Raw genomic sequence first — 21,898 nt, 5'->3', positions numbered from 1 at the left:
TCCTTCAGCTCCTCATTGGACACAGTGCTGCTTCTTTTTATGCCTGGCCCATCTATTCTAGATAAGAGACATCTTGATTTCATGATAAGAAGAAAAAAAAATTTGTGAATCATTAGGTTATTTTTTGAAAATCTTTAAAGATTTAGGGGGGATCTAGGTGGCGCATTATATAGAGCACTGGCCCTAGAGTCAGAAGGACATGAGTTCAAATCCAGCCTCAGACACTTGACACTTACTATGTGACCCTGGGTGAGTCACTTAACCCTAGTTGCCTCATCAAAAAAAAAACAACGCCAGAACTTTAAGGATTTATAAAGTCAATGAGTCAAGAATGTTCATGCGTGAGCGCATGTGTGCGTGTGTGTGTGTGTGTGTGTGTGAGAGAGAGAGAGAGAGAGAGAGAGAGAGAGAGAGAGAGAGAGAGATAGCATTTAGCTATATTATAATATTGCAGTGCTCGGGTAACATGATGTCCTCCTTTAAAGCAAATTTTTATTTTTATTAAGCACTTACTGCATACACATTGTTTTTATAGACCTTATTGGCCACCCAGAGAAATTTCTAGAATTCCTCCCCTTGAGAAGCTTATAGGGTGATAAGATACACAGTTAAAAAACAATGAAAAGGTAACATTTCAGTATGAAGTTTCACAAGATGGTATCTGATGTATGGCTAAAATGAATGGCATTAGACAGCGGATGCTCTAGGATTTCAGAGGCTCTTGGTTCAAGTTGCAGTGTTTAGAGAGGGCTTTAAGACAGACAGCACAGTTTCACTGAAACTGGAATTCACTGGACTAGAAGTCCAGACACTATCTCACTAGTCTGTGCACCTCTTAATATCAGAATTAAATTAAGTGCTTTTCTCCTAATCTCCCTGTTTTCCTGAGAATCTTTAAGACCTTATGTGTTCTCTTTAATACATTATTGTAGCTATAGTTGCCTCTCTGATAGTCAAGATCTTTTTGGATTTAGTCTTGAATCTTTCTTTAACTGTCTGTGTAACTTTGTCCCTCTGGGCCTTAATTGGACTAGATTATCTCAAAGCCTCTTTCCAGTTCTAAAATTATATTTTCTTGAATTGGTACATTTTGAACTGATTAAAAAAAATAGGGAGAGGGAGGCATTCCCCACTGCAGTTGCAGTCTAATTTGTAGTTACAGTCAATCCTCAGCTTTCAAGGGGGTAACATTCTTAGAAAAAGGTGAGAAAGTAAAACATGCAGGTGTTGGACACATTGAATGGTAGGGTCCCGGGACCAACTAAAAAAAAAACACAGCTGTAATCTTTCACTAGAGATTGCTGAAATACACTTTTATGGATATAATTCTTTATAACAAAACATTAATTCTGATAATGGGCACTTTTCCTAACAAAGTAACCATGAAATAACCCATAAAATGCAGTACACAAAATAAAATTGGTAAAGTGTGAAACATCTTTTTTTCACTAATAATTCCCTAGAATTAAATTTTTGTGCTAACATCTTAATAAAAGAAACAAAAAAAACATTGACTTCAGAAAATATCAACTTCTCATAACACATGAAATCTGCTGTACCACAAGTACTGTTTAGCAAATAAAAGTCTTAAAAACTAAAACATTTGTTAAGCTGAATCTTACCTTAATTCCACTGTGTCAGATAGCAGTGTGAAGGTGTTGTCCTGTTTACTATACAGCTATAAACCTCTCTACCTTTGCTGTCCTCTGAAAACCAAGGGAGAGGTTGCTGGGACTTTAGTAACTGCTGTCAGAAGATGCCAAGACTAGTGAGTTCTCAATATCACCTTAGAGCCCAAAGGATTTGCACTATACTTTGGAGGTATAATTGCAACACAAAACTTGAAATTTTAAAGGCAAACAATAAAAATATGCAAAAAATGCCTGGGAGCTTTTTACAACGGTAGATGAACAAGACCTGTGAAACACCTAGTAAGATACCAGCAGCTCTACAAACGTGCTCATTGTGCCTCTCGTTTTTTTTCTCTATTGTACGTAGCTATGAATGTGTGTAGTTGCCAACACAAGAGTGAAAATGAGGCTACTAGTAACAGCACGTGAATGCTTGAAGTTGTCAAAGTTCAACGTGCGAATGTTGAGGATTGACAGCATGTCCTGAAAGAGTTTGTGGGAGGTCAGAAGAGGTACACAGGAAATTTTGTTCCTACTTTGTTCGATTTAATATATACTTTTAAAAATGTACATAATCAAAGTTCACGGGTTCATATATAATCTTGCTCTGTATGTATTAAAACATAATCTTTGCTGATAAGATAATAATAATTGTTAGCTGAAGGTAAGACAGTCTGCCTAGATGTGGACTGTCCTTGCTGATGATTACTTTATTTCTTACTGACAGGCTATAGTAACTGTAACAAAGTATCAACAAGTTTAAAACAAATTAAAGGCTAGGACAAATGTATTTGCATGTGTATATCATTGGTACCTTCTATACAGTTTATAATTTTTAATGAGTTACCCGGGTCACTGAGAGGTTGAGATTGACCAGAGGTGCCATACCCAGTATGTGTCAGAGGCAGGACTGTCAAGGCTGCCTGACTATCTCACTATTTTTTACTTCCTCTTTACACCAGAATTATTAGGTGAAAATAAGTGCTTTTCACTTGATTTCTGAGGCGAGATTTTAAAAGCAGGCCTTCCCGACTCCAGGTTCACTGCTCTATACATTTTAATACTGAGCTCCTTTTCCCCCTCATTGTCTTCTGAAAAGTTGTATAAGGCAGATTGGATCCGTGGGGGTCATGGCCAGAGCTTTGAGTACAGCCAAAATGGAATGGGAACCAAGCAAGGGCCAGAATTGAGCTAGATTTTAATGTTTCTTGTTGAAGGGGGAGGGATAAGAAGGGTACAGCAAACTGAAATAATTTCTTTATTCTACTTAACCTACCTCTGCTAGAATACTATAGAAGGACACAGAAGAGGTAATGAATATGGACAAAAGATAAATTGGATGTAGCCAATGTGAAGTTTTTTGCCTCTGCTTACTTGTACTTCAAAAACTATGGTGGAATCTCTTCTCTTATTGGTTTAGTTAAAATATTTATGATTACATTCACCTTGGTGGAAGGGCAGTTGATTTTAGATTTAGTGTTAACTTATTACAGAAATAGTTTTTTTTATTCTTTGCATTTTATGCAACAAAAAACAAAACAGCTTCCTTTGTTTTGATTGTAATTTTTGAAGAGGTTTGAGTGTTTAAGTTTGAGTTTAACTTACATTTTGGTTCTTGTTACAGATTTTAACTGCCTTTGAATGCAACTATAGGTATGGAGAAGATTGAAGAATATTTTGCGAATTTGTCCATCGCTAAACGTTCGGCAGTGACTAAAGAGCCCACTTACCTTCTTGACATAGACACTTCAAAAAATGTACCGGAAGAAAATGGATGCATAGTTGCTGTTTCATGTTCCAATGGATCGGTTAGACTATATAATAGAGAGACCTTAAGTTTGTTAAGGGAGCTTAATGGACAGCCTGGACTGCTTAAAGGAGTCAAATTTGCACATTCCTGTTCCCATGTATTTTCAGCATGCACTGATGGCACTGTAAAATGTTGGGATATGCGCTTATCTGGCAAAACACCAGTACAGGTGTTTAAGGGTTATCCTTCCAATGTTTTCATCAGTTTTGATATTAATTGTAATGATCATATAATTTGTGCTGGCACTGAAAAAGTTGGTGATGATACTTTGATGGTATTCTGGGATGCGAGAGTTAGTTCTCAAACTACATGCCCTGTAAAAGACCCACTAGGTGTTTATTCAGAGACACACAGTGATGATATAACCCAGGTATGTTTTCATCCTGACAACCCTAACATGTTAGTCTCAGGATCAACTGATGGACTTGTGAATGTTTTTGATATAAGCATTGACAATGAAGAAGATGCCCTGATTGCAACTTGTAACTCTGGTTCATCAGTAAGTTATGTTGGTTGGTCTGGGAAGGAATACAAACAGATTTACTGTATGACACATGATGAAGGATTTTGTTGGTGGGATCTTGCCAATTTAGAGACTGATCAGCCAGTTACATGTTTGAATATCCAGGATGTGAGAGAAGTAATTAATGTACAAAATGGAAATCTGGATTATTTGGTTGGTGGCTTATACCATGAGAAAACAGACCAACTGTTGGTTGTTGGAGGTACAAATACAGGAACTATTCACTTATTAAACTGTGGCTCTTCAGGACTGACGTACATGAGAAGCCTTGAGGGAGGGCATTCTGCCACAGTGCGTTCCTTCTGTTGGAGTGTACAGGATGATTCTTTACTAACTGGTGGAGAGGATGCACAACTGTTACTCTGGAAACCTGGAGCTACTGAAAGGACTCTTGCAAAGAAGGATAACATGAAAATAGCTTCTTCTGTGCAGAAACGTGTTAGAGTTCACAGTAATGATTCTTACAAAAGTAAGAAAAAGCATAGTTGTTAAAATTGTTTGATCGTGCTTGGTCTTGTTTCAATTATTTTTGCATATACTATTTCTACTATATATTGCAGCCTTTATGCAGCAATGGACTGATTTGTAAATAAGCTTTTTGAAGTACAGAGAAAACTTTGATTTAGATAGAGCTTGAAATGTCATAAAATGAAACACTTCTGAATTCAAAAGAACAGTCTGAATATGATTAATTTTTAAAAACTTATCATTGCTAAATTGAAAGATGATATATTTTTAAATTAAATTAATTTTAAACCAAGCCTATTTTTGAGTTAAGAAACTAATGACAGTTTATTGACTTGTTTCTATACTCAGAATTTTTCAAAGCTAAGGTTTTTTTTTTTAACATCAGCTTTTTTTTTTAAGCCCCGAATTAAATTATGCATTGGGCAGCTACTGCTTAATATGAATATTTTGTTCTATATTATTTACCTTGATAGTTGTATGTAACAATCTAAATAGAATTGAATTTTTTAAAATAAATGGTAAATATATATTTTTCAAAATGAGTAAAATCTTTAAGCCTTTCTTTGAACTTTTTTTTTTAGTTCTCAACATTCACTTTTATAAAATTTTGAGTTCCAAATTTTTTTTCCCTTCCTTTCCTCCCCCCTCCCCAAGATGACAAGCAATCTGATATAGGTTATACGTGTATAAACATAATAAACATATTAACAAATTAGTCGTGTGGTGAAAGAAGAATCTGAACAAAAGGGGAAAACCATGAGAAAGAAAAAAAAAGGTGAAAATAGTATGCTTTGATCTGCAGTCAGACTCCATAGTTCTTTTTCTAGATATGGAGAGCATTTTCCATTGTGAGTCTTTTGGAATTGTCTTGGATCATTGTATTGCTGAGAAGAGCTAAGTATGTCACAGTTGATCATCACAGAATATTGCTGTGACTGTGTACAATATTCTCCTGGTTCTGCTCGCTTCATGTAAGTTCATATAAGCATTTATAGGTTGTTCTGAAATCTGCCTGCTCATCATTTCTTATAGTACAGTAGTATTCCATTATGTTCAGACTGTACCACAACTTGTTCAGCCATTCCCCAGTTGATGGGCATTCCCTCAATTTCCACTTTGCCTCCACAAAAAGGGCTGGTATAAATATTTTTGTGCATGTGGGTCCTTTTCCCTCCTTTTCTATGATCTCTTTGGGATACAGACCTAGTAGTGGTATTGCTGGATCAAAAGGTATACATGGTATGGTTGCCTTTTGGGTATAGTTTCAAATTGCTTTCCAGAATAGTTGGATCAGTTCACAACTCCACCAACAATGCATTAGTGTTCCAATTTTCCCACCTGTTCTCCAACGTTTATTATTCTCCTTTTCTGTCATATTAGCCAGTCTGATAGGTGCCTCAGATTTGTTTTAATTTGCATTTTTCTAATCAATAGTGATTTAGAGCATTTTTTCATATGACTATAGATAGCTTTAATTTCTTTATCTGAAAACTCCCTGTTCATCTCCTTTGACCATTTATCCATTGAGAAATGACTTGTACTCTTGCTATAAAAATTGTTTTCTGGCTTTTTGCTTTTTTTCTAATCTTGATTGCATTAGTTTTGTTCAAAAACTTTTAAATTTAATATAATCAAAATTATCCATTTTGCATTTCATAATCTCTATCCTTTATTTGATCATAAGTTCTTCCCTTCTCCATAGATTTGACAGATAAACTATTCTTTGTTCTCCTAATTTGCTTATGGTATCATGAGTAATATTTCTAAAGTAATTATTTGAATTTTCTATATTTTATTGTAATTGAAAAAAAATAGCATCAGGGTAGATGGCAAGAAAATGGCTGGGGTAAGGCGGATAGATGTTTAGAAGGGATATGAAGCATAGGTACAGTGGGCTAAGTGAGTTTGTATTCACTAATGAGGATAGTTCAGTCCAAGCTTGAGTTCCAAAGCTGAGTACATATTCTTGTAAACTTTATCTCATTAAAAATGTCATTTTGATCTATAATATTTTTTTAAATTTATTTTTAGTTTTCAACATTCACTTCCATAAGCTTTTGAGTTTTAAATTTTCTCCGCCTCCTTCCTTCACCTCCCTCCCAAGATGGCATGCAATCTAGTAAACATACTTTCACATTAGTCATGTTGTAAAGAAGAATTAGAACCAATAGGAGGAACCACAAGAAAGAAGAAACAAAACAAAAAAGAAGGGGAAAAAGTAGCAAATAGTATGCTTTGATCTGCATTCAAACTCCATAGTTATTTCTCTGGATGTGGACAGCATTTTCCATCATGAGACTTTTGGAGATGTCTTAGAGCCTTGCATTGCTGAGAAGAGCCAAGTCAGTCAAAGCTGATCATCACACAGTGTGGCTGTTACTGTGTACAGTGTTCTCCTGGTTCTGTTCATTTCACTCAGCATCAGTTCATATAAGTCTTTCCAGGTTTTTCTGAAGTCCTCCTCCTCATCATTTCTTATAGCACAATAGTATTCCATTACACTCATATACCACAGCTTGTTCAGCCATTCCCCAACTGATGGACATCCCTTCAATTTCCAATTCTTTGCCACCAGAAAGAGCTGCTGTAAATATTTTTGTACATGTGGGTCTTTCTAGAAGTGGTATTGCTGGGTCAGAGGGTATGTACATTTTTATAGCCTTTTGGGCATAGTTCCAAATTGCTCTCCAAAATGGTTGGATCAGTTCACAACTCCACCAACAATGTATTAATGTTCTAATTTTCCTACATCTTCTCCAACATGTATCATTTTCCTGTTTTGTCATGTTAGCCAACCTGATAGGTGTGATATGGTACCTCAGAGTTGCCTTGATTTGCATTTCTCTAATAAATAGTGATTTAGAACATTTTTTCATATGACTATAGATAGCTTTAATTTCTTCATCTGAAAACTCCCTGTTCGTATCCTTTGACTATTAATTCGGGAATGAATTGTATTCTTATAAGTTTGACTAAGTTCTCTATATTGTAAAAAAATTTTTTCCTAGTTTTCTGCTTCCCTCCTAATTTTGGTTGCACTGGCTTTGTTTGTACAAAAGACTTTTCAATTTAATGTAATCAAAATTATCCATTTTGCATTTCATAATGTTCTCTAACTCCTGTTTGGTCATAAATTGCCCTGTTCTCCATAAATCTGACATATAATAATAATTTTTAAATGGAAATTTAATAGAATTAGAGCTGGAGGTGACCTTAGAGATCATCTAGTTTAGGGGTGAGGAACCTGTGACCTTGAGGCCACATGTGGCCTTCTAGGCCCATGGGTGTGGCCTTTTTACTGAATCCAAGTTTTACAGAACAAATCCTTTTATTAAGGGGATTTGTTCTGTGAAGTTCGATTCAGTCAAAGAGTCACACATGAGGACCTAAAAGGCCACATGGTGTTGAGGCTGCGAGTTTCCCACCCCTGGTCTAGTACAACTTCCCTTATTTTACACATGAGGGAACTAAGGCATAGGGAAGCTTAGGGACTTAATCTTAGGTTAAGTGGTAAGCACGCCATCTAAATCATTGATAAAAGTAATGAACAGTGCAGGGCCAAACATAGATCCTTGGCACCTTATTAGTGACCTCTTAAGCTGATTCTGAACCATTAGTGACTATTCTTTGGAATAGAAATAGAATTTTGGATTAGGAATAAGTTTTGGATTAAACATTTTGATGGGGATGGGTTGGGATAGAAGTTGTTGTTAAGAAGGAATTAAGAACTGATGAACAGGCAGATTTCACTAAAACCCAGAAAGACTTTTACAAACGGATGCAAAGTGAAATGAGCAGAACCAGGAGAGCATTGTACCTCACCCTAATCAGTGTCAGTAACATTTCTGTGATCATCAGCTGTAAATGACTCAGCTTTTCTCAGCAACGCAATGATCCAAGACAAGTACAAAAGACTCACCAAGGAAAATGCCATCTACATCCAGATAAAGAACCAAGGGACTGATGGTTTATCTTCTTTTGATTTGTTTCTTCACAACTGTGACTAATACGGAAATATGTTTTACATGATAGCACAGGTATAACCCATATCAAATTGCCTACTTTTTTCTAAAGTGGGGAGGGAAAGAGTGAGAAAAAGTTGAAACTTAGAATCTTGTAAAAAATGAATGCTAAAAATTGTCTTGACATGTAATTGGGAAAAAACATACTATTAAAAAAAAAGAAGGAATTATGGTGCAGAGTCCAGAGATGCCAGAGTTGAAATCCCACCCCCAACAATTAGCAGTTGTTTGCCTGTGGGGGACAACAGCTCTGTTATAAAACATCTTTGACTACCTGTGTGGTAAGTCCCTTACTCTCATGCCTTGAGTTCTGCTTGTCTACTTAAGTTTCTTTTTGCCAAAAATTAACTTCTCTTGACTTCTGCAGCCCATGTCTCAGAGAAAAGTCACATCCCTCATTTCTTGCTTCCCCCCTGAAGTGCCTTGTATAAGACTATCTCAGGAGATAAGGCATGAGGCCACTGCGAGTATTTTTCCATTCTGCTGTTCTTTGGTACATAAAAGCCTCTCCTTTGAGTGAGGTTATGAACCAGCTTAGCACTGGGGCAATGTTCTCTTGTCCCTTTGATTAATGGAGCCCACAGTACAGGAGTACTTTCCAGAGTACAGGAAGCTGCTAGGCTGAGTAGGGCTGCTGCTTCAGAACTGGGGGGAATGACCCTCTGAGCTGCTGATTTCCACTTGATCCTATGCATTTTCCAGTAAATATCAATCAGTAAACATTTATTAAGCATGTACTCTGTGCCTGGCACTGTACTAAATGCTGAGGCTATAAAGAGGCAAAAGACAGTACTTGCCCTCAAGGAGCTCACATCTTAGTACTCTGTCAGTCACTTTCAGCACCTTGTAATTTGGACGGGAGCTCTGAACAGCTAGACCATCAAGCTAACAGAGACTTCAGTTCACTTTTTAACTTCTTTGAACCTCTGTCTGTCATCTATAAGATGGGAATAATGAGTTGTAAATATCAACTGAGAATAATGTATGTAAAGAACTCGTAAACTTTAAATATTGACTTTGCATTCAGCTTTTGAAGTGAATAAAACATTTGAATTAACGTTACAGGTTTTTAAAAATATTAAATAGAAAATTGAGATCTGAGAAACTATTTTCCTCTGAACACTAGCAGTACTAATATATAAATCTTCAGATGGTCAATTAACTCTTTACTTATTTTATTTAAGTGCTCCACAATTTGTACAAATATATATTACAAAATTACAAATTTATATTTACATACACATTGCAATGTAAAGTAAATAAAACCAAAGTTTGATGAAAACACTGGATTCCCAAGGAAAGCAGGATGTTGCATTATGCTTGAGAGAAGTCAGAGTCTTGAGAGAAGGGAACAAATGGGAGAATTTTTGGGCTGCATAGCCCAATTTAATAATAACAACAACAACAAAAAAAGACCACCCTGAATGCAAAGGAACAAACATCAATAGGTAAAAGAAATAAGATTACAAGAATGTGTGATTTCAAAAACAACATGCATAAAGACAGTTTTAGGATCTCAGGCCACCCAGAACATGACAAATAAAAAAAATTCTTAATACCATAATGTAAGAAACAATACAAGAAAACTGCCCCAAACTTTTGCATGTGGAAAACAAAGCACCAATCAAAAGAATCCACAGATCAACTCCAGGGAAAAAACCCTATGCCTCAAACTCCAAGTTAATTCAACAATTTCATGATAAACAAACTATGCAAGTGATTAGAAAGACCTTAAATATAATGGAAATAAGATCCAAATGACACAAGACTGTTCTGCTCCCACCACAAACCAGTATTCTGAAAAGCAAAGATGCTCAATATTCCACCTGTGGTGACATACCCTGCCAACCTGAGCCTAGTCTGTGCAAATGAACACTCAATGAAAATAAAGGCATTTGAAGCATTTCTAGAGCAATAAATAAATAAATGAATATGAGCAGATTATTCAACTTGCAAAAACTTCCAACAGTAGAAACACACAAGAAAAGCAAATAGACAACTACCAAGGAAAGAATAAGTAATCAAATGACTCTGTCACTAGACTAATAAAAGAAAAAACTAGAAAGAGAAAGACACTTACTAGTTCAAAAAGTCTACAATAGATGAAAGCAGAATTTAAAGAAACAAAAAGTAACAAGACCTTGCAAAATCCTTCCCTCCCCCAGATGACTCAGTGTATTTTGTGAAATTAAATTACAGAATAGGAGGGTGCATAAGGGGAGAGGAAGTGGAGAGAAAAGTATTTATGTTGTATCATAGTTGAATCCATGGTAAACAATGTACTTGCCTTATGAAGAAGGTCTTTAAGGAGAATAGGTGAGGTGGCAAAGAGATGGATTAAAATGGGAAAAGAAAGTGGGAGATCTTGATTCAGTGAGAGGAGGAGGCCTCAATGAAGTGCAATTCCATGAGAGGAGATACTTTGTAATGGCAATTGGGGACCTTACAATGGGTCTAATCTGAATGAGTTGGTGCAGAGGGACACCCCTTCCTATGACAGTGTTGTACCTCCATGCCTGCCCCAACAAGGGAGATCAATTAGCCGTCTCCTGGAGGCAATATTTTGCCTCAAGTGGAGGGAAATCAGCTCTTGGAGACAACTGGCATACAGAAGGGTGGGAGGGGATGGGCTCAGAGAGAGAGACAGAGAGAGTTTTGTGGCACTTTTTTGTTTTGTGGGAAGGCAGGGAGTAGAATTGGGACCCAGGAAGATTTCTCCTATGGGACAATATTTCTATCATTGTCTGCCTTGTGAACTGATACTTCTAAGAATGAGGCACAATGGGGGGATAAAAGAAAAGGAGATGAGATCTAAAAAGGCAATAGTACATTGGCTAGATGAGGATAAACAAATTTGATTCTTCGTAAGTTTTCATTTGAGGAGGAACACAAAGAGGCTAAAGAGGGCATAAATAAGTGTATATATAGGCCATGAATTAGAATAGGAAGAGAAGAGAATCAATGAAAAGAGCAAGGTTTTTTAAAATCCCCATAAAAAGGCAAGAGATTAAAAAAAAATAAACTAGCAAAGAAGCTGGAGGGTAGGTGGAAGGGGAATTTTGAATCAACCACCTACCTGAGAGATAGAAAAGGGAAAGAATTCTATAGCCAAATAAAAGGAAGAAAAAAAACCTTTAAAACTAGGGAGAGGGCTAGGAAACAGGATGGGAAAGGGTATTGAGAGTGAGGGGAAGGGAGCCTGCTGGAATAGCACTGCCTTAAAGTAGAATAAGCAAAAAATTATCGTAGAGACAAAAAACTGACTTTAAAGAAGAAGAGGGATGAAAAAAACACCCTAGTTCAGGAAAAAGTACTAGAGACATAAGGAATGAAATTAAAAACCCAATTCATAACTTTAAATGTCAATGGAATAAACAATTCCATTTTTTTTCTTTTTAAAGTGGAAGACTAGGGGCAGCTAGGTGGTGCAGTGGATAGACCACTGGCCCTGGATTCAGGAGGACCTGAGTTCAAATCCGGCCTCAGACACATAACACTTACTAGCTGTGTGACCCTGGGCAAGTCACTTAACCCCACTGCCTAGCCAAAATAAATAAAAAAAAAAAGCGGAAGACTAGATTAGAAGGCAAAAAAAAAATCAACAAGCAATTTGTCAGGCACTGTGCTAAGTGCTGGAGAATCAGTAGTCCCTTTTCAAGAAACGCACAATCTAATAGAGGAGACAATATGCAAACAATTATATACGAACTATATACATGGGATAAACTGAAGAGAATCTCCATAGAAAGGCATTAACATTAAGGGGGAATCAAAAAAGCTTCTTGTAGAGGCAGATTTAGGGGGGCCTTGAAGGAAACCAGAAGATGGAGATGGGGGAAATCAAATTTCATACATGGAGACTGTTGGTGAAAATGCCAGGAACCAGGAGATGGAATAGTGTGTTTGAGGAACAGTAAGGCGACCAGCAACACTGAATCATAGAGTAGAGTAAGACGTAAGAAGCCTGGAAATGTAGGGGCCAAGTTATAAAGGGCTTTAAAAGTCAAATCAAGTTTTATATTTGATCCTCAAGGTAATGGGGTGGGAGCAGAGATACCATTCAGATCTGTACTTTTTGACAGCATAATGGAGGATGAACTGAGGTGGGCAAAGAGTAAGGGAGACCAATGAGAAGACTACTGCTTAATAAGTGCAGGAGTGAGATGATGAGGATGTGCACCCACGAGACGGCATGTCCAAGGTATCATAGAGAGATGGTGCAAAGGTAGAGATGGCAGGATCTGACAGCTATTTGGATGTGGTGAGCAGGAGAGAGTAAAAAGTTGAGTATGAAACCTCGGTTTGGTGCCTGAGTGACTGGTGCTGCCCTCGACAGAAACAGGGAAGTCAGGAAGAGAAGAGGATTTGGGGGTCAAGATGAGCTCAGTTTTGGACTTGGTGAGCTTGTGGCGTTAAAGAGATAGAGGAAGACTGAAGGTCAGGAGAGAGGTTAAGCATGGATAAACAGATCTGAGAATCATCTGCATAAAGATAATAACTGAATCCATGATAGTTAATGAGATCACCATGTGAAACAGTATAGAAGGAAAAGGCATATACACTGTTGCTTAATAGAAACCTATCTAGAAAGCAAAGACATCCATAGAATAAAAATGAGAGCCTGGGAAAAAATGTATTCTGCATTGAGTGAATCCAAGAAGCAGGAGTTGCAATCATGCTATCAGACAAACCAAAAATAAAAATTCACAACAGAAACATAAACAAGGATATTACATTTTGCTAAAAGGAACTATAGACAATGAACCAATATCAATATCAAACTTATATGTTCCAAATACCATGGCATCTAAATTCATAAGGGAAAAACTGAATTGCAAGAAGACATAGATAACAATAAGACAAGAAAACAATAATAGTAGAAGACATTCACCTCCTTTCTTGGAGTTGGAGCAAATATAACAAAGATCACAAAAGGAAAAATAAAGAATTGAATAATTCCTGGAGTACTTATGGTATCTTCTGGAACAGTTAAAGAATATATATATTTCTTAGCACTGCCTGGAACCTTTGCTAAAACTGCTAATGTTTTAAGGCATAGAGAAATTGGAAATAAATATAAAAAGACTAAATATCTTTTACAGACCCCAATGCAATAAAAATAGTCATCAGTTTAAGGAGCACAAACAAAAGACACAAACATAAATGTAGACTTAATAATAAAATCCAAAAAATTAAATGGGTAAAAAGAATTACGTGAAATACAATGATAACATTCAGACAATACACCAAAATTTACGGAATGTAGCTAGTCAGAGAAAAAAATTACATCCCTAAAAAGTAAATGGACAAAATGATAAAGGTTTATGAACTGAAAACAAACCCAAAAGAAGCATAAAAGATGAAATATTTAAAAAGTAAACTGGAAAGCAATGGGAATGATAAAACTAAAAGCTAATTCTTGGAAAAGACTTAACAAAATGGATAAACTTTTAGCCAAACTAATTTTAAAAATGGAAGAAAGTTTAATCAACAAAATAGCAAGTGAACAAAGTAAAATCATAAGAAAACCCGAATTAAAAAAAATTGTCAGAACTTATTCTGTACAGTTATGCCAACAAAACAGAACATAAAATATAGGACCACCTTCAAAAATATAAAATATCCAAACTAATAGAACATCAAATAAAGATCCTTTTTCTTTTTTTCAAATAAAGATCTTAACTAATCCAATGTCTGAAAAGGAAATAGAACTATTTATAAAGGCCTGGGGTTGAGGGGATGGAAGGCGGGGGTGTGGAACTCCTTATCCCAATGGATTTAAAGGAAAATTCTATTAAACTTTTTTTTTTTGGTGAGGCAATCAGGGTTAAGTGACTTGTCCAAGGTCACACAGCTAGTACGTGTCAAGTGTCAGAGGCCGAATTTAAACTCAGGTCCTCCTGACTCCAAGGCCAGAGCTCTATCCGCTGTGCCACCTAGCTGCCCCTATTAAACTTTTAAAGATTAATTAGGACAATATTACACAAATTCTCAAAATTAAAAAAGAAATCAAATTCCTTTCATAAAACAAATACAATCCTAATACCGAAATCAAGGAAAGGTAAAACACAGGAGAGCTATAGACCAACATCATTAATAAATACTGACTTAAAATCTTGTCAAACACACTACAGCAGTTCATCCAAGAAATTATTCTTCATGACTAAGTTGAATTTGTGCCAGGAAGGCAAACATATTTCAACATTAAGAAAACCTATCAACATGATATTAAAAATAAAGATATTCTAAACATAAACAATTATCTTAATAGAGGGAGAAAAAAACCTTTGGTGAAGTATAACACATATGGTAAACAAACTTCTACAAAGCATAGGTGTGGAGGAATCTTTTTGACATAAAAATTATCTCAAACCAAAAGATTAGACAAAGTATTTACTATGTATCGGATATGTACCAGAGTCTGATACACTGTGATAAACACTGGGAATACAAATACAAGCCAAAAAAAGATGGTTCCAGCCCTCGAGGAGGCAACATTCTAATAGGGAAGATTACACACATATAAGGGATGAAAATTTACAGAACAAGAGGTGAGGGGCAGTGGGTTCCCCTCTGGGGGCAAGGTGGAAAAGTATTCCAGAAGGGCAGAGGCTGAGTCAGTCTAGAAGCATGCAAAGACTAAATGAAATGGTGCAAAGTGGAGTAAACGGTGGCAAGAAAACACTAAAAACAATGACCGCAATTTAAGTGGAAGAACAATCATCACAAAACAATCAAAAATATATGTCACAAAATTACCAAAAACAAGCTGGGCTCCATAGAAGAAATATGAGAAGATGCTTCCCTCAAATTCTTTGCAGTGGTCCATGCACGTGGATCATTGTATAGACTATTAAATTTTTTTTAAAATTGGTCTTGGTTATTTTTTTTCCTCTTTTCATAAAAAAAAATCCTTGTTATAAGGGATGGTTCTTCTTGGGGAGAGGGAGGAGGAATACAGGAGGAAATCTCAGCAATGTAATAATGGACAATACCAATAAAAATCTTTTCAAAAGACAATTCTTGTCAAGCAAAAGGAATCCACACATTTTGCCTTGAACAAAAAAATGTGTGTCTCATTTTGCTCCTTGAGTCCATCACCCCTCTGTCAGGAGGTAGGTGGATGAAGCATGGCGGGTGGGACACACTGCATCACTGGTCCTCTGGAGCCTTAGTTGGTGATTGCATTGAACAGAGTTCACTTGGGCTAACCTGTGTGAATTAAATCCTGAAGACCTGGGCTTGAATCTTGTCTCTGCTACTTACTATTTCTAGATAAGTCATTTCAATAAAGGGTTGGTCCAAATGATTTCTAGGGTACCTTTTGGCTCTAATTCCCATGATCCTAAGAATCAGCGCTCTGATTGGGAATGTCATTCTATTATCATAGCACATCTTACTCTATTAACCACCTAATTGGTATCTGACTAAAATGAAAGCAAATGAGAAAGGTTATCTTTTCATAAAGTTCACACTGTGGATTTTCATGGTCTGCTCCACTCCACAGCCTTGATCTTGATGACTGGGAACCAAGCTCCTTGAATGTGTTTCTTCCTTTTAGTTTTTATCCATGTGTATCTGGAGTATGTTTCCTTACTTCCTACTGGATGCACTGCTTCCTAGTGGTCCAATGGTTCCTTTGCAAGACTATGTGGACAGTTTGGAGAAGAGAAATTCCCTCTACTATGGGGAGCTCTTCCATAGGCAGCTCCTGTTTTGCTGTCCCTTCCTTTCGTGAACTCTGTAGCAAGTATCTCTCACTCTCTTGCTAGATGCCATGATGAACATGGGGGTTGAGGTGACAGTGGATGGGGAGAGAAATCCCCTTCTCCACATCTGCTGGAGTCTCAACTGCTCCAAGCCTTGACTGCATCATGGGTTATTCTGTTTTCTCAAGCAATCATGTTGTAGTACCCTTCTTGATTAAATCAGAGAAAGGATCATACCTCTTAAGGGGATCTGGCCATAAGACAACATCTTTTGAGACCATTTAGCACCTCATTAACCAGCTTGTGATTACATCCTGACCTTCTGTGACTATATCAACCCCATCTCTTACAAAAGAATGATTAAGGTCTACAACCTCATATCTATAATTCTTATTTTCTTTTTTTTTTTTAAACTTTTAGGCAATTGGGGTTAAGTGACTTGCCCAGGGTCACACAGCTAGCAAGTGTCAAGTGTTTGGTCTGAGGCTAGATTTGAACTCAGGTCCTCCTGACTTCAGGGCCGGTGCTCTATCCACTGCGCCACGTAGCTGCCCCTATAATTGTTATTATGAAGCCCGATCACTGCAAAGATGATTTTTCTGATTCTTTCTTTCCCCTCCACATTCCATCATTCATTCAACACATTTGTTGAGCATCTTCTATGTGCAGAGCATAATTTCTGTTAATCTATTCCAGATCACAAAAACAAAAATTTTTTTCTAAATCAGGTAATACTTGTTATAGTGAAATGATACACACTCCGTTTTTGTAATTTTCTCATTACAGAAGAATCTTTACCACAACACACCCAATTCCTCTTACCCAAGAGAGTCCATTCTATTTTTAGACAGCTGTGTTACGAAGTTTTTCCTTATGGTTCTTTGAAGCTTTGATCCATTTCTTTTTGTTCTCTGGGGACCAAGCAGTTCAAGTCTTATCTCCCTTCCATATGTCAGGCCTTCAAATACTTGAAGAGGGACATCATATGCTGAACCCCTGGCTCCACCCCCCTGCAAAAAAAACAAAAACAAAAACAAAAAACAACAACCCTTTCCAGGCTAACCACCCGAAGTTTATTCAACTCATCTTTATATAACATGGTCTCAAGGCCCTTCACTATCCATTTCCTCTCCTCTGGACATCCTCCAGCTCATCAAAGCCCTTCCTATTGTGGTGTCCAGAAATGAACACAATGATCTAGGTGTAGTCTGACCATTGTAGCAGGACTATTACACTGAGTGCCTTTCTACTACCCATTTTTGGAAGGCCTTAAACATGAACTAAACCTAAGCTTTAATTAATTTTTGCTGGGGCTCTCAGATGGGGACATAAAGATCCAGAAAACAAGAAAAAAAAACACACATGATAAACTTGACCCTTCTTTTTAAGGGCCAGGTTCCTTTTAGCAGTTAACCTAGTCCTGAGTCAGGGTCCATCTGGGAAAGTCTCTTAGTAAAAAGGGAATGGGTGAATGTCCCAGGTCTCTAGCAGCAGCAATAGTTATTTTATGTGTATATTTCTTTCTTTCTTTCTTTCTTTTTTGGTGAGGCAATTGGGGTTAAGTGACTTCCCAAAGTCACACAGCTAGTGAGTGTCATGTGTCTGAGGCTGGATTTGAACTCAGGTCCTCCTGACTCCAGGGCTGGTGCTCTATCTACTGTACCACCTAGCTGCCCCTATATGTATATTTCTTTTAAAAATCTAGGTTAATTGGTGAGTTCTCGGTGTATCCACATCCATCTCTTTAAATAAATAATTCCCATTTTTCCTCTTCATTGGAAGTGTGTGTGTGTGTGTGTGTGTGTGTGTGTGTGTGTGTGTGTGTGTATCTTATGTTTGGAAATTAAGGTAAACTGAGAGACAACAGTCAATTTATTAATTAGGCTTCTGTCAATAACCAAAGACCCCCAAGTGTGATCAACAAGGTCTTTTAAACCCAGGTATGTCTTCCTTCTGATTGGCCTGACAGCAGCACATCATTTGGACCTCCTTTGGCAAAGGTAAGATAATCTTTATTGCTAGACATTTTAATGGGGAGGTGTAATTCTACACTGTTCTCTTCTTGAGTCTCTTGTCTCCCTATCCTATCACCAATCTTGCCCTACTAAGGCTCTACCTTGGAATATGCTCATCATTTGATGCCTTTTTGCTCCTATGAACATTCTGCTGCTAAATGAAGCTAGAAAAAGAATCACAAAACCATGTATGGTTTGCCAAACCTTTTCATCCTTCCTCCAATCTCCCATTGTTCCACCAGTCCCCACCCTCTCACCCAAGAGCCGTGTCTCATACTTCACTTAGAAAACTGAGAGCATTCGCCAAGAGCTTCCTTTTCTCCCCTCCTCTCATTTCACTCATATACCTTCCAGCACTATTTCCTCCTTCACTTGTCCCACATGGAGAGATGGTTCTTCTACCCATCTCTGCATGCACAAGTGATTACACTCTTCTTCAGTCCATTGTCCCTTCTGGTATGTGCACTCTTTCACTTCTCTTCAATTTCACCTGGTCTACTGGTTGCTTTCCTATTGCCTATAAATACGCTCATGCCTCCCCCATCTTTAAAAAACTCTCACTTGATCTTTTGATCCCTGCCAGCTATCATCCCAGACCTCTTCAGCCTTTTGTGGCTAAGCCCCTTGAGAAAGACAACTATAATTTGTGCCTCCACTAACTTTCCTCTTACTCTCTCCTTCAGTATGCAGTCTGGCTCTGGATCCCATAATGTAACTGCAACTACTTTCTTCAAAATAACCACTGATCTCTTAATTGCCAGATCTGACACTTCTCAATCTTCTCTTTCTTGACCCTTCTTCAGCCGTTGATACTGTTGATCACCTTCTCTTTGATACTCTCTTCTTTCTAGGTTTTTGTGACACTACTCCCTCCTGGTTCTCATCTTACCTGTTTAACCATTCTTCGAATCTCCTTTGCTAGATCTTCACTCAGATTAGGCCAACTAACAGTGGATGTCCCCCAATGTGGGTGTCTTAGGCTGTCTTCTTTCCTTATATACTATTTCACGTGATCTCATCAGGTCCCATGTATTCAATTATCATTCCTGTGCTGATGATTCCCAAATCTACCCCTCCAGTCCCAACCTCTCTCTCTCTCTTTGTTATACATGTACAATCATGTTAAATATATTTCCACATTAGTCATGTTGTGAAAAGAAAGGAAAAAAAGAAAGGAAAAAAGCACAAGAAAGAAAAAACAGAAAAGTGAAAACAGTATGCTTCAATCTGCATTCAGACTCCATAGTTCTCTCTCTGGATGTGGATAGCATTCTCCATCATGAGTCTTTTGGAATTGTCTTGGATCCTTGTATTGCTGGGCAAAGCTAAGTTGATCGTCACACAATGCTGCTGTTACTTGGTACAGTATTTTCCTGGTTCTGCTCACTTCACTCAGCTTCAGTTCATGCAAGTCTTCCAGGTTTTTTCTGAAATCCCCCTGATCATCATTTCTTATAGCACAATAGTATTCCATCACATTTATATACCACAACTTGTTCAGCCATTCCCCAGTTGTTGGGCGTTCCCTCAATTTTCAATTCTTTGACACCACAAAAAAGGGTCCTTTTTCCATTTTTTATGATCTCTTTGGGATACAGACCTAGCAATGGTATTACTGGATCAAAGGGTGTGCACAGTTTTATAGCCCTCTGGGCATAGTTCCAAATTGCTCTCCAGAATGCTACCAGTTCACAACTCCACCAATAGTGCATTAGTGTTCCAAGTTTCCCCACATCTTCTCCAACATTTATTATTCTCCTTTTCTGTCATATTAGCCAATCTGATAGGTATGAGGTGGTATTTCAGAGTTGTTGTTTTTTGGTGAGGCAGTTGGGGTTAAGTGACTTGCCCAGGGTCACACAGCTAGTGAGTTTCATGTGTCTGAGGCCAGATTTGAACTCAGGTCCTCCTGACTCCAGGGCTGGTGCTCTATCTACTACACTGCTTAGCTGCCCCAATCAGAGTTGTTTTAATTTGCATTTCTCTAATCAAAAGTGACTTAGGAAAAAAAAAAGTTATTTAGAGCACATCTTCATATGCCTATAGATAGCTTTGATTTCCCTTTATCTGAAAATTGCCTGTTTATATCCTTTGACCATTCATCACTTAGGGAATGATTTGTATTCTTACGAATTTGGCTCAGTTCTCTATATATTTGAGAAATGAGGCCTTTATCAGAGACACTTGCTGTAAAGATTGTTTCCCTAGCTTTCTGCTTTCCTTCTAATCCTTGCGTATCATTTCCATTTCTGACAATCTGATAGATGTGAAGTGGTACCTCAGAACTGTTTTAATTTGCATTTCTCTAATCAATAGCGATTTAGAGCATTGTTTCATATGACTATAGATGGCTTTAATTTCTTCATCTGAAAACTGCCTATTCATATCCTTTGACCATTTATCAATTAGGGAATGACTTGTATTCTTATAAATTTGACCTAGTTCTCTACATATTTTAGCAATGAGGCCCTTAACAGAGACACTGGCTGTAAAAATTCTTCCCTAGTTTTCTGCTTCCCACTTAATCTTGGTTGCATTGACTGTGCAAACACTTTTCAATGCAATGTAATCAAAATGATCTATTTTGCATTTCATAATAATCTCTATCTTGTTTGGTCATAAATTCTTACTTTCTCCATAGATAGGTAAACTATTCCTTGCTCTCCTAATTTGCTTATGGTATCACCCTTTATGTCTAAATCATGTACCCATTTTGATCTTATCTTGGTTTATGGTATGAGATACTGGTCTATGCCTAGTTTCTACCATACTATTTTCTTGTTTTCCTAGTAGTTTTTGTCAAATAGTGAGTTCTTATCCCAGAAGCTGGGGTCTTTGGGTTTATCAAACAGTGGATTACTATCGTCATTTACTACTGTGTCTTGTGTACCTCACCTTTTCCACTGATCCACCACTCTATTTCTTAGCCAGTACCAAATTGTTTTTGATGACTGCTGTTTTATAATAGTCTTAGATCTGGTACAGCTAGGTCTCCTTCCTTTGAATTTTTTTTTCATTAATTCCCTTTATATTCTTGTCCTTTTGTCCTTCCAAATTGTTATTTTTTCTAGCTCTATAAAATAATTTTTGGTAGTTTGGTTGGTATGGCACTGAATAAGTAAGTTAATTTAGGTAGAATTGTCATTTTTATTATATTAGCTCCGCTTACCCATGAGTAACTGATATTTTTCCAGTTGTTTAGATCTGACTTTATTTGTGTGAAGAGTGTTTTGTATTGTGCTCATATAGTGCCTGGGTTTGTCTTGGCAGGTAGACTCCCAAATCCAACTTCTCTCTTGACTTCCAATCTGGTATTTCCAACTGCCTACTGAACATCTCAAATTAGATGTCCTGTAGACATCTCAAACTCAACATAGCCAAAACTGAACTCATTGTACCCGGCCTTTCCCCAAGTCCTCTCCTTTTCCTAATTTTCCCATTACTGTTGAGGTGACTGCTAGCCTCTCAGCAACCCAGGTTTGCAACCTAAATGTCAACCTCTACTGTCTCTTGCTTCACCTTCTGCCCCTCATATTCAATCTGTTGTGAAGTTCTCCTCTAACGCCACCACCACTCTAGTGCAGGCCCTTATCCCACCTCATGTCTACATAATTGCAATAGCCTTCTGGTTGGTCTCTTTTCCAGAAGTCTATCCTCACCTCACTTCATCCTTTACTCAGCTGTCAAACTGATCTTCCTAAGGTATAGACTGACCATATT

General features: G+C 37.3%; 1 protein-coding gene across 4 annotated transcripts in view; it reads left to right on the top strand.

The window, feature by feature from the left end:
- The window catches only part of WDR89 (WD repeat domain 89), a 30,156-nt gene extending 20,640 nt beyond the window's left edge, over positions 1-9,516 (top strand). For 3 of the 4 annotated variants that reach the window (XM_020986516.2, XM_020986513.2, XM_078151523.1), the window contains one exon: positions 3,256-9,516. In XM_020986516.2, coding sequence (XP_020842175.1) covers positions 3,287-4,456 — 1,170 coding nt within the window. In that variant the 5' untranslated portion in view covers positions 3,256-3,286 and the 3' untranslated portion in view covers positions 4,457-9,516. Of the gene's footprint in view, positions 1-1,998; positions 2,144-3,255 lie in introns of all 4 variants that reach the window. The other variant, XM_020986512.2, reaches the window with a different exon arrangement.
- Positions 9,517-21,898: the final 12,382 nt, after the last annotated feature.

Source organism: Phascolarctos cinereus, unplaced genomic scaffold, assembly GCF_003287225.1.
Source record: "Phascolarctos cinereus isolate Bilbo 61053 unplaced genomic scaffold, phaCin_HiC Scaffold_3;HRSCAF=262, whole genome shotgun sequence".
NCBI lineage: Eukaryota > Metazoa > Chordata > Mammalia > Diprotodontia > Phascolarctidae > Phascolarctos > Phascolarctos cinereus.
The sequence above is the reverse complement of the archived record's forward strand: the minus strand, read 5'-3'. Positions and strand labels throughout refer to the sequence as shown.